Source organism: Indicator indicator, chromosome 30, assembly GCF_027791375.1.
Source record: "Indicator indicator isolate 239-I01 chromosome 30, UM_Iind_1.1, whole genome shotgun sequence".
Lineage (NCBI taxonomy): Eukaryota > Metazoa > Chordata > Aves > Piciformes > Indicatoridae > Indicator > Indicator indicator.
Genome location: NC_072039.1, coordinates 7,542,695 through 7,555,794, shown reverse-complemented (window position 1 = coordinate 7,555,794; position 13,100 = coordinate 7,542,695). Strand labels below are relative to the sequence as shown.

The following is a 13,100-nucleotide window of genomic DNA, read 5'->3' as shown; positions in this document are numbered from 1 at the left end:
CGCTGTTTTTGCTCACTTACCAAATAAAACTTTAAATTTAACCACATAAAATTGGAGTGGTCATTTTTGTCAATTACAGTGCTGCTCCCTGAGGTCTCCACTGGACAGCTGTCGGGGCAGGCGTTGACATCTATCTATAAAATGCCTTCTTTATTAGTGAAAAACACAAAATCATTCAAAACACAAATAGAGGATGAAAGAATGTCCAGTGGTGAGTGATCCCCAGTGACTGTGGAAGCCTCAGTGTCCCAGAGCTGGTGGAGCGAGGCATCTTTGAGACATCTTAGGCTCACCATGCTTGTGGATGAAGAGGGGTGCTGGGCTGCACTGATCCAGCCAGCAGCTCCCTGGGATGCTGCCAGAGCTGTCTGGATCCCCCAGTGCGGCTCTGAGCCCTGGCTGTGCAGGAGCTGGCAGAGATAAACCACCAGCAGGCTGGTGTCGGGGGCTGGGGGTCACAGGATCTTTCTCCGGGTGCTCTCGGTGCAGCGGTTCAGGATGAGGTCTTTGCTGGGACGGGGAGGAACAGCAGGCTGAGCCCTGGGCTTGTTCTCCTCTTGCTCGTTTTTCTCAACTGTGGGTAAAGCAGAGATGAGTCAGAGCTCTCCACCTTCATGTTCAAAAGCTTCCTCGGTAGCGGCCACCACAGCTCCTGCCTCTCCTGCTGTCCCAGCTGTGTGTGAAGGTCTTCCTGGAAGTCCTGGAGGGTGGGATGATCCCACCTGTTCCTGGCTAGGAGCTCTGCTCAGGAGGGAGCAAGGAGGTGCAAGGAGCTCCTGTTTGTTGTGAAGGTCCCTGCACAGGGATTCCCAGATCTAAAGAATCTACCTCAACAGCAGCCTCCTTCTTTATGCTCTGCCTCCCTCTGGGTGCTTTGCTGACAGCTAACGTGCATGCTGATGGTAACAGCACCAGCAGCATGGGTAAGGTTAGGTGCACAGGGGGAAAGCATGGCTCTTAAATGTGGGCTGACCTTCTCCAGGATCTACTGAGGGCAGAAATGCCACCACGTGCTGCTCCTTCTCTGTCAGACCAGAGGTAAGAAATATTGGGGAAAAAAACCCAAAACAAAACACCTCCTTGTGCTTACTTTCCCCATAGCAGAAGTGTGGACAGGCCACATGGGACCTACATGTGTTGTCCTACTGACTGCATCATCTCCCACCTCTGATGGTGCAGAACCAGAGGCTGTGCTGCCTTGTAAGGAGGTGAAGTGCAGAGGGATTTGGGGAAGAGTCTTTTCCTTCTCTTCACCCAGACCTTTCAGAGTGACAGAGGGATTCCCAGGCTTGTTTGCTTGCACCACAGCTCCAGCAACCAGACCTGGAGGGCATAGGCAGGATATTCAGCCCATGTCCAGGGCAAAGGTCCTGCTGGGACTTACTGATGACATTGGCCTCATTCTGGAATTTTCCCTTCAGGTTCCTCCTGCTCTGGATGTACTTCTTGCTGTTCCTCCTGTAGGTCTCCTGGCTGATCTGCTTCCGCCCTTGCTTGTGGATGCTCTTCACATTTCGGATGGTGGATCTGCAAGGAGTCAGAAACAAAACTGTCAGTTGCTCTGCCAGCTGCTCTCACTCCACAAAAGGATTTCCCCTCTGCTCTTCCTCCTCTGCCTCACCCAAACACAGACATTTTGGTTTTGCCCAGTGGAAGGCACCCTCAAAGGCAGCCCTAGGAGGGGCACAGTGCACACAGTGTCTGAGGAGGCAGCTGGAGAGGTGCTTTGGAAGCGAATACTGAAGGTTAAAGCATGAGCACAAGTCTGGAAGGTGACAATGGTGATAGCAAGGTGGATCAGAGAAGCTTTCCCCACGGCCTAAGCAAGCCCTGGAGCTGATCTTAGCTTTGCCTTTGGATGGGTGGATGGATATACACATATGGCATCTCTACTGGCTGCAAACTAAGGTGCTGGTGTGGGGTTTGGCATGGATCCTCAATGCCCAAAGCTCAACCCCCTGGGCCAGGGGAGCAGAGTGAGGCACATGTCAGTGTGCTTCTGGATGTGCAGTGTTGGACCCACAGCAGAGAAACTGCTGAGAGAAGTGAAAGGCTGAGCAGCTGGGGACTGTGTGGTGACAGCTGCCACAGGGGAAGCACCAGGGACTGTCCCCAGGCAGGCAGGCTGAGGCCACTGCTTAGTCTTCACTATGAGGGCATCAGCAAGGTGGTTTCTGATGTCCATCCCATAGCATCATCCTTCTGCTCCTCTCAAGCCAGAATGCTCACCTGCCTTCAGCCCTTCCTTGGCCCCATTTCATCACAGAGATCTTTCCCAAAACAGCAGATCACCACTTTTGCAACAGGGCTCAGCTTGGCTGCCATCACCTGTGCCACAAGGACATCTACCATGGGGGCAAGTGACTGTCCTTGAAATAGGTCACCTCAACCCTCTCAAGGGCATCAGTAAGCATCACTGTGCTCAGCTATGTGGATTTGGGCCATTTGACCCTGTCTGGCACTCAATCCATGCTCCAGCAGAGCTGGATTTGGAGGGATTTTCTAGCAAGGCTACTGTGTTTTCTCATAGGGAAGAAAAGGCAGCAGCAAGCTCTCTTCCTAGCAGTTTTCTTTGCATGGGAATTAATGAGTTGTTATTGCTTTTTATCTTTTTAATCAAAATAAAATCCCTTCCATTAGCTGGAATCCTCCCATCAGATTAGGCCATTTGGCAGCTGTGGTTAGTCAAATCTCTCCTGGCTTCTCAGAGATTCCGTGAATGCACTTAGGAAATAAGAAAAAGGCCAATTTGGAAATTAAATTTAATTAGCCCAGAGAAGAAACTTTGCAGAAGGACAAGGAGAAAGCTTCCTGGCTGGAGGACCTGCTGCAGCAAGGGTCATGCAGCCCTGCATCAGAAATGCTGGGGTGCCTCTGCCTGTGGAATGGGGGAGCCCAGAGCTATTTTTTCGTAGAATTATAGCATTGTTTGGGTTGGAAAAGCCCTTTAAGGTCAGCGAGTCCAACTCTCAACCTAACACCACCCAGGCCATTAAACCATGGCCTGAAGTGCCATGACCATACTTCCTCAAACACCTCTAGGGGCGATGACTCCACCACCCCCCTGGGTAAGTAATCTTTTGCTGCAGCCCCTCAGGCTCTGCCTCCCAGGCAGTTTCTCATTGCCAGGGCGAACAAGGGACACCACAAAGCATCATCTGGTTCCGTTTCACCCTCCTCTAAGAACAACTTCAGTCCTCCTCCCCTCTCCCAGGGCTGTTCCTACCTCCGTGGAGGAGCGCTCCGGTTCCTCAGCTCAATCTTCACAGAGGTGTTTGACTCCCCAGCTTTCTGCAGGTACATGGAGGGGTAGTAACCCGTGGTTTCATTGTTCCTGCAGGGCAGCACAAAGCAACATCACTTGCAGTTGTGGCTCTGAAACCCCAGTCTCCTCACACTTGTCCCCAGCTGGTGCTGGCTGGGTTATTTTCTCAGGGGAGGCTTTTACTGTTCCCCTGCCTTGTGGCTCTCCCTGAAAGCGTGGCAAAGAGGTAGCAGACAGAGGAATGGCTCACAGCTTTCAGGCTTTCACCAACTCATATTATCTGCCCTAAGGGTTTCATTGGGCTCCTGAAGCATAACTCAGGCCCTCCTGCCAGACACTCTGCTGCTGAGTGCTCAAGAAACACTCCCTGGTCACTGGTCCATCTCCCCCTCCAGCCCAGCACACCAGCAAACACCAGGAGATCCTGCCAGTGCCACTGGCCTGGGCACAGGCTGGAGCAGGAGGATCCCCAGGGCATGCAGCCATGCCAGGTCCTGCTGTGAATGTGCAGTCTGTGACTCTCCAGAGCACAAGTGCAGCTGGGGTTCCCCTTGGGAAAGCCCAGGTTTGCAGGGCAGGCCAGGGCTGGGCTGGAAGCTGAGCTTGTGCAAAGCAAAATGTGCCAGAATTCTTGGGGACAAAATATGTTTTTCCCCCATCTGCCTCCCTCTTGGATATTTCTGAAGCCCCCAGATGAGGGAACATTTAACAGTTGGCAAAGCCACAGGCTACTAGAAATGGCCCTACAAAAGGCAGTGCTGGGCAGTGGCACCAACCAGCCCACATCTGCTGGCTCATCCTTCCCTCTGCCTGCACCCTGCTTGCTGGCTTTGCTCTTGGCTTCTCTCACCTGATGACCCACCAGCCATCAAGGAGCTTGTGGATGACTTCAATAACATCGCCCTCCTTGAGGGTCAGCTCATCCTCCTCCACAGCTGTGTAGCCTTTCTGGACAATGTACTGCTCACCTGCACACAAAACCAGGAGAGAGGGTGTGTGCTACCTCCCCAGGGACAGGGCTCAGCCTCTCCAGCTGCTGAGGAGAGGAGGCACCAGAGCATCTATCCTACATTTTAGGCAAGACCTGTGGTGCTTCAGTTCTCCAAATTTGGATTCAGACTTCCCCAAATTTGTCAGTGCCTCATCCCAGGCCCTCCAGCACCTTTTCAGGGAGGAGAGTGCAAGCAGTGGCAGCACAGCTCTCTGCTGCAGAGCTTTTTTAGAATGCAGGTGATTAAAAGAGGAAGAAGGAAGTGTTGTGCTAATAGAGCCTGTTGCAGTGTTTTGGAAACCACAAGATGAAGGCCAGAGAGCAATCAGTCTGGGTCTGGAGGATCCTCCCTCTGCTCTGTGCAGTAAGGTCCTGCTGTCATGGCAGGGTGATACAGGGGGCTGGCAAGGAGAGAGTGGAAGCCAAGTGCCAGGGAAAGCCTGTGCCGTGGTTTGGAGGATGCACCACACTCCTTTGCTTCCCCAGCAACCCAACACTCACCCAGCTAGCTCAGGACAGCCCCTGGATGAAGATGTGCATCTGTGATCAGCCAAAGCCAGCACCTAGTGCTGAGCTGTGTGTCATGGGAAGCTCCTGAGGCTGACACTGAGGCACTGAACCATAAGATTCATCCCTCCTGGCAGCTCCTACAGCAACATCTCCCTGGCCAACAGTCTTGCTCATTGTGGACTTCCAGACTGGGGCCTTGCAATGAACTGTGCCAGTGGGAGCTGCAGCACTGTGGTACCTCAGCATTTTACCTGCATAGTTGGGCTCCTGCTCCTCAGACTCCTCAGGACCGTCCATTGGCTCCAGATAGGCAGCTGGCACCCAGCCTCTTTTATTCTTCAACTGGCAGAACCACCAGCCTGCAAGGAAAGCAGCCATGGTGTAACAGTGTGAGAGCTGAAATCCCCCTCCCACACTGACAATACCCAGGCTAGCTCAGTCTGGAAGCAAATGCAAGCTGTATTTACAAGCAAAACTACAGTCTATGAGGAAATGCAATGAATATGCACAAATAGACACTACTCACAACATTGACAAATATGTACAATCAACAGGAAAACACAACCAAGCCCCCCTGGCCCCCCTCCAGGGGCTGTGCTTCCTTCCTCCCGCCTGCCTCCCAGCCAGAAGGACTCCCCCCAGGCCCCCCTGGCAGAAGGCAGAGAGCCAAGAAGCAGAGAGGCTGTTAGACTTAGCTTGTCAAGGTCAGTGTGTTATCTTCAGCCAGAAAAGAAGCAGGCAGACAGACTGAGAGAAAACAGACTGCAAGACTGCTTGACTGCCCGACTGTCCTGTAGCTTGTTTTGAGTACTGGCTCTTAAATATTTCTCTCTCTCCAATGGAAGTGTTTAGAATCATCATTATTTTGCTTTCTTACACCCAATAGTGATTTATTTACATTCTTTCACTTTCTCTGCTCGAACTTTGTGAGAAGAAAAATTAAAGGCACAGTCTTTAACACCGTCACACACAGGCAGAGGTGTTGTGGTGGCACTGTGGAAGCACCAGCACAGGGTTTGTCCCATTCAGGGTAGCTGCAGGCACCCACACAGGCTGGGTGGAAGGGACAGTGTCAGGACCAGTCTGTCTCTCTTCATATGGTGCAACCAGGGAACTTGGCCAGCTCATCTTGCTTCCTTCTGGGCAGGAAACCTCACAGGCTGAGGCATGCGAGGAGGTTGCAGAGTTTTCGAGGATTGCCCCACACCCTTCCCAGCCAAAGCCAACTGTCATGTGGCTTCATGTGCATGTGAAACACGTCCCAAGGAGGTGGGAAGTGCCAAGAGGTTCAGTGCTGCTGGCTGCATTTGCTCTGAGCCTCTCCTCTCCACCAGGAGCCCCTGTGTAAGCCATGCACCAGCACAACTAACTCACGTGCTACGCTTGAGTGCAAGATGCAAGGGCAGTTCCCATCCCTGCTGAAACAGTAGCCAGGAGGGGTCTGGCCCTCAGGGGCTCTCTGGAGGGATGCACACCTACCACTCTCACTCTTCTCCACCACATCCACCATGTCCCCAGCTTGCAGAGCCATCTCAGATGTGGAGCTCTTCTCATAGTCAGCGATGGCTCGGTAGGTTTGCAGGACAATGGGCCCTGTGATATCTGCATGGGAGAGGTGAGACACGTTCCATCTCCAGCTCCCAGCACTGATACCTTATTTCAGGCAGACCAGAAGAAGCCCAAGGACATCCCAGCGTGCTCTCCCAGCCTCTACTGGTTCCAAACCAGCTGGATCTCAGGACAGAGACTCATTCCCTGCAAGGCTGTGGTTACCTCCCAGCTACAGCTCTGGCAAAGAGCCTCTACTCTCAGTCAGGGCATCTGCTGTGGGATGGCTGCCCCTGCCCCTGCCCTTTTCCCTGCCCCTGCCCTTTTCCCTGCCTCTGCCCCTGCCCCTGCCCTTTTCCCTGTCCCTGCCCCTGCCCTTTTCCCTGCCCCTGCCCTTTTCCCTGCCTCTGCCCCTGCCCCTGCCCTTTTCCCTGCCCCTGCCCTTTTCCCTGCCCCTACCCCTGCCAGGTTCTGCTGCTGCTGAGGGCAGCCACTTGCACCCCTCTGAGGCCTCTTACCAGTGAGGGTTTTCTTGGCATCCCTCGGCAGGATGAAGACCTCAGGTTTCCTGATCCTAGAAGGTCAGAGCACAGGCATCTCAGTGCCAACCATTTCTTTTGGTGCCCTGCTGGCTGGCTGCTGCCAGCAGCTGGGGCTGAGGGTGCAGGGCTCGCCCCAGAGGGCAGGCAGCTGGACTCACTGGCTGTCTGTGACGGGGTTCATGTCGTCATGACGGACCCTGAAGAAGCTGACGACGTGCTGGCAGCGGGAGATCTTGTGGGGCAGGTTGACCAGGGCATAGCAGTACTCAGCCAGCGTGCCCTGCCTGCTCTCAGTGGAGCGCTGCCCATCGAACCACTTCGGGGCTAGGGCAGAGGGAAGGGACCCAGAATGAGCAGACAGGCAGCCCTCTTTTGATGACTTTCCTAAGCAGGTTGCTCTGAATCATTCATTTTGCCCTAAAACCAAGTGAGCTTGTCCCCAGGGTGCTGTGTGGTGCCCACAAGGCAAAGCTCTGAGGGAGGGTGGCACCATCTTCTCCATCGCTGCTGCAGTGCCAGCCTTGGCACACACACGGGGGGTTATGTATGGTGCTGACAAAGCTGGGCAGAAGTTGGCTGCAGGGCCATGGCTGTTTGGCAGAAGTGCTAGGGCCATGGGTTCCTTGTTCTGGCAGGCTGTCTGGGGAGGTGAGTGGGGTGCAGTGCCCAGCCCGAGTGCCACGGGCAGCATGAGGGAGAGATGTGTGCAGCTGGACTCGTCCTCCACGGCTCATCAAACCTTGCAAGCTCCATCTCAGCTACAGCAGACCTCCCACATCCACACTCAGACTAAGCTCAGCTGCTGGGCCACAAATACAGCAGCTGCACTGGGGCACAAGAAGGGGCTCAGGGGACCAGCCTGTGGCCAGGGAGGTGTCCACATCCATCTGTCCCATAAGACATGTCCTGCAGCAGCCACTCTTGACTCTGGGGCTCCAGAACACCCGTGGCAGCCCCAGCTTTCAGCAGTGTTGATCCCCTTGTGAAGCTGCTTCTGTGTGCAGCTGGTGACAGCCCCACACCTCCTGCAGAAGCCTTATGTCTGCCTTGTCCCCAGTGCTTTCAGTTCCCCAAAGAGGAGAACACCACTTCCAGCAGCCCCAGCACGGTGGTGGCAGTGCATGGAAGGCTCCCAGCATGGCAGGGTTAGTCCAGCCCTGAGGGGGGAACCCCAGACCTGGCACCCACACTGCTGCCTGCTGAAGGTTTAGTGCTCCTCAAGAGATGCTTGCCACAACCCACAGCTATTTCTCATGCTCTTTCCTGCCTCCTTTAAAGCAGGAAGTTCAATAAAAAGGGGAATTTTGCTGACCTGCACCTTGCCTGGGAACAAACTGTCAGCTGTTTGGATCAGGAGCTGATATCCTGTCACTGAAGACATGTTGCATGTTGCATCTCTTCCTCTTACAAAACAACTGTGTTGCCATAAGGGCACTGAGACCAACCCCTGTGATGGTGTCCCCAAAGAGGGCTCAGCTCAGCTCAGGCTCCCTAAAGCCAAACTCTTTGCACCAGCCAGGAGTCAGAGCTGATGCTGTGGGATGTGTCTCTGGGGTGCCCAGCATTTAGGGAGGGCCTGTGGGGCTGGTGAGTGTTGGGAGAAGCTGCTGCAGCTGCTCAGACCTTTCTGGAACTTGGGTTTCAAGCCCAGTGGGCAGGAACAGAAAATGCCTCAAGCATCTGTACTGGAGGCAGCCTGCTGAGCTCAGTCTGCCCAGCTCAGCCTGCTGGGGAATTTCCCAACCAGCTGCAATTTCTGTCTCACCCCCCAGCCCCAGCAGCTGTCCCTCACCTGGCAAGTGTGGGATGATCCGCTTCTCCATGTTGATATCCCCGGATTCGATGGGGAACATCTCCTTCAGCTCTTTCTGTGGAGCAGAGCCAGGCACAGCCATGAGGATCATGCAATCACAGACTGGTTTGGGTCAGAGGGGACCTCTAGGGCTCATCCAGTCCAACCCCACTGCAGTCAGCAGGGGCAGCTGCATCTAGAGCAGGTTGCTCAGAGCTCCAAACAACCTGGCCTGGAATGCTTCCAGGGATGGGGCATCTACCACTTCTCTGGGCAACGTGGGCTAGTGTCTCACTACCCTCAGTGTAAAAAACGTCTTCCTTCCCTCTAGTCCACACCTCCCTTTGTTCAGTTAAAGACTCACATGGAATTCGTATATCTCCGTAAAGCGGCGGTAGATGAGCTTTTCCGAGAGGTCATTCCACTTCACCAGGAACATGTAGACCTGAGGGACAGAGCAGAGGTGCTGCATCTGGACCCCACACCTCACTGCATCCCAAGCTCTCAGGCAGCCCCAGGGATGTTTCAGTTTCAGAGAAATTGTGGTTTTCTTCCACCACCTCAACGTGAGGAGCTCTGCCTGGGCAGCAAGCTTGGCACCATTAGGAAGCTCAGAAGGGACAAAAAGGGGACAGAAACATCCAGACAGGTGGGAGTCAAAGAGGGAAAAGCTCTAAGCATGCAAAGTAACTAACAATTTGTAGAGGTGGTGCCCAAAATCTTGTGTGTTCAGAACATTTTAACCTCTGGCTGTCTCCAGCTCATGCCACCAGCCATGACTCCCCCTAGAATGGATCCCCTTAGACCCTCCCTCACATTTATCTAAAGAGATTTGCTGTCCAGCCCTCACTGCTCAGCATGTCCAAAGGTCAGGATGTACTCACATAGTGCTGGCTGGGGAAGAACCTTTTCTCGTAGCCCAGCAGCTCGATGTGCCGGATGAAGGCATCCCCCATAGCTGCTCCCAGTTGTGGTGGCCTGGTCTGGCCCCTGCTCCTGCTCCTGCCCCTGCTCCTCCCCCTGCTCCTGCTCCTGCTCCTGCTCCTGCCCCTGCTCCTCCCCCTGCTCCTGCTCCTGCTCCTGCCCCTGCCCCTACTCCTGCCCCTGCTCCTGCTCCTGCCCCTGCCCTTGCCCCTGCTCCTGCCCCTGCCCTTGCCCCTGCTCCTGCCCCTGCCCCTGCCTCTGCCTCTGCCCCTGCTCCTCCACCTGCTCCTGCTTCTGCCCTTGCCCCTGTTCCTGCCCCTGCCCCTGCTGCTGCTGCTGCTCCTGCCCCTGCCCCTGCTCCTGCTCCTGATCCTGCTCCTGCCCCTGCTCCTGCCCCTGCCCCTGCTGCTGCTCCTGCCCCTGCCCCTGCTCCTGCCCCTGCTCCTGCCCCTGCCCCTGCTGCTGCTCCTGCCCCTGCCCCTGCTCCTGCTCCTGCTCCTGCTGCTGCTCCTGCCCCTGCCCCTGCTGCTGCTCCTGCCCCTGCCCCTGCTCCTGCTCCTGCTCCTGCCCCTGCCCCTGCCCCTGCTCCTGCTCCTGCCCTTGCCCCTGCTCCTGCCCCTGCCCAGGTGTCTGGGCAGCCTCTGCTCCCCTCTGCCTCTCACGGCCCCGCTCTGCTGTTAAAGGCTCGGGGAAGAGGAAGTCCTGCTGCAGGCACACCCCTAATTCTGCACTGCTGTGGTTTGTATTGAGTCCCTGCTTCCCCAGGGGAGTCTCCAGATCAGCTCTAGGACTGGGGAGAAGGGGGGTAGCAATGAGGCCTTGGGGATGCCCCGGAGGTACCTTTGAAATCAGAGAACAGTGAAGGTCCAGGTCAGCTGCACCAAGTGATCCCTCTCACCCCTGACACTGGCCCATGATGGCACTGGGTGCTGCAGCACTCATTCTGCAGAGGCTCAAGGACAGACAAGTCCTTGGCAGTGGCAATGTGGTTGGCAGTGGCAACCTGAGGAGTCTTTACCCTCTCAAGTGGAGCTGGATGGGCTTGGTAAGGCACATCACACACTGCCCAAGCCCAGGGCATCAATGGGAGACTGTCCCATGCTCCCAGGGCAGGTAGGGAGGCTGGGGACATGGCACAGGCAGGATGGGGCAGTCACAGAGTGTGGATGCAAGAACTCCTGCCCTTGCATCACAGTTTCCTTTCAGTTACCTATAGCTTCCCCAAAAGGCTCCCTTGAGCAGCCCCCAAGGACCTGAGCCAGCCCCAGCACTGCAGCTCTGCTTGCTGCCTTACCTGGGCACTGGGCTGCCTGGGAGCACTGGTCACAGGGGACCCTAGCCTTGGGGAAACCCCAGGGTAGGCTGGAGACAGATCCCTGCCTCCCTCTGGGAGAGCATGAGGGTTCCTTGCAAAGCCCTCTGAAGTGGCACCAGCATTCTCTTCCTCCTCCTCACCCAGCCCTGAGCAGAAGGGCTGGGAGGGCAGCATGGATCAATCCCACACTGTTCACCAGAAAAGAAGCACCCAGGAGCACTTTCATCCCCAGCAAGGGCACCCTCGATGACAAAGGGAGACAGTGCTGGGGCCTGCTCTCCATGGGATGCTTGGGAAGAGCCTGGCTCCAGCCAGCCACTCAGCCATGAGCCCTCAGCCTCATCCCAAATTCCCTCTGCTGCATGCCCTCCAGGAGCCCATGCTCAGGGGCAGCTGGTGTCCCTGGCAAGCCAACACCTTCTGTGAGCTGGTTGGCAGAGCAAGCCCAGAGCCACCCTCACACAGATGTTTTGGTCAGTGAGGCAGCACCTCTGTCTCTGTTCCTGGCACGCAGCATCCCCAAACCACCAGTGCAGCCAGGATGGGTTCTTTCCACTGAACATCAACACCAAGCCATGGCACAGGATCTGATGCCCTCATGAGCTGTAAAGGCAAAAGCTTACTCTGGCCACATGAAAAAAAATCAAATACTAACCATAGCTTTCCCCTGAATCTCAAGAACAGTGCTTTGCAGCTGCTGAGATTGGTCCTTTGAATGTGGGGATTTCCCTGTGTGATATGAACAGAAACATTAAAAATGTCCCTCCAGGGCTGTTTTGGGTTCTGCTCTGTCAATAGCCAGATTCAGAGATTCACAGAATGCTTTGGGCTGGAAGAGGATCTTAAAGATCATCCAGTTCCAACCCTCTGCCATGGGCAGGGACACCTCCCACCAGCCTAGGTTGCTCAAGGCCTCATCCAGCCTGGCCTTGAACACCCCCATGGAGGGGACATCCACAACCTCCCTGGGCAACCTGTTCCAGTCTCTCCCCACCCTCACTGTAAAGAATTTCTTCCTAATCTCCAGTCTAAATCTGCCCTCCTCAAGCTTCAATCCATTCCCTCTCATCCAGATTTTGCTTCTTATACAAACCACCACAAACCAATTGCATAATTACACTTGTCTGTACTCAACTGAGAACTGCTTCACAGACAGAGCATTACTGGAAACCTCCTAATTCACATTTCTTCCTGTTTCCTCTTTCCTCATCCTGTGATGTGAGAAATGAAACAGAGCTTGGCTGTCTCTCTGCTGGCAATGGGTGAGCTCACAGTGAGACACAGCTCAGTGTCATCCACTGCTTAGTGTTTCCACCAGCTGTCTCCCAGAGTTACTACATGTCACCTACCATCATTTCAGAACGACACTGTGGGAGGATTAATGACCCATCTGAAACACAGGAGGAGTTTAAGGATTCCTGATCGGATTTATGTTTTGAGACATGAGGCTGGCATCTGAATGCAGGACCTGATCTTTGCGAGACAGAGAACTGCTGGCCTCCAGATGGAAAACTGGTACCTGAATTGTGCAGCAATGATCCCCTGCTTTGGAGTGAGAAGCAGCAGGCATGGGACTTCAGGTGACAGATTTCCATCGAGGTTATTGAAGATGAAGAGCTGGAGATTCAGAGTTTCTTAGGTGAACGGAATGTCCTCTTCTCTGTAGTGCCTCACCCAAAAGCAGTACCAGAACCTCCTGGAAATTAACAGCTGAAGAAAGGAATGCCACCCTCATTTTGCTCCAAAATGTCTTTTTTGATGTTTTACTAGTTTACATTTAAGCTTAATTCAACCCAGAGCCAAGGGAGACCTTGTTTGCGTCGCTGTGTGAACAGAACTATGTGCTCCATGAGCTGCTGCAAAATGACCAGGAGTCTGTCCTCTTCCTTAGCACTGTCACTACTGACAGGGCAGATGTAGAAAGACACAAAGGAGAAAGGGTTCAAGTTTTGTACGTGGAAAACTTCAAATCCCAAGGCAAAAATACTGACCAGCTGCTGCACAACAGAGGTGCTGGACCTCATCTGACACCTGATGGTTACCACTGAGAAATGCTGTGGTGCTGAGCCCCAGGAACACCAGGCTCCACCATGGGCACCCTGGGTCATACACTATGTGGGTCCAAACCTCCTATCTAAGAGAAGGGAGCCAGCCCAAGGCACAGGATGGGCCTCTGAAGTTCAACAAAACCTGGGGAATAAAGACTTGTCTGC

At 54.5% G+C, this 13,100-nt stretch overlaps 1 protein-coding gene across 1 annotated transcript; it reads right to left on the bottom strand.

The window, feature by feature from the left end:
- Positions 1 to 455: 455 nt before the first annotated feature.
- Positions 456 to 9,604, bottom strand: NCF1 (neutrophil cytosolic factor 1). The gene is made up of 11 exons (XM_054394429.1): positions 9,533 to 9,604; positions 9,013 to 9,093; positions 8,649 to 8,724; positions 7,015 to 7,180; positions 6,833 to 6,888; positions 6,246 to 6,368; positions 5,018 to 5,125; positions 4,116 to 4,233; positions 3,227 to 3,334; positions 1,385 to 1,527; positions 456 to 574 (listed from the first exon to the last, which is right to left on the bottom strand). The coding sequence occupies exons 1-11, from the start codon at positions 9,602 to 9,604 to the stop codon at positions 456 to 458; spliced, it is 1,170 nt and encodes a 389-aa protein (XP_054250404.1).
- Positions 9,605 to 13,100: the final 3,496 nt, after the last annotated feature.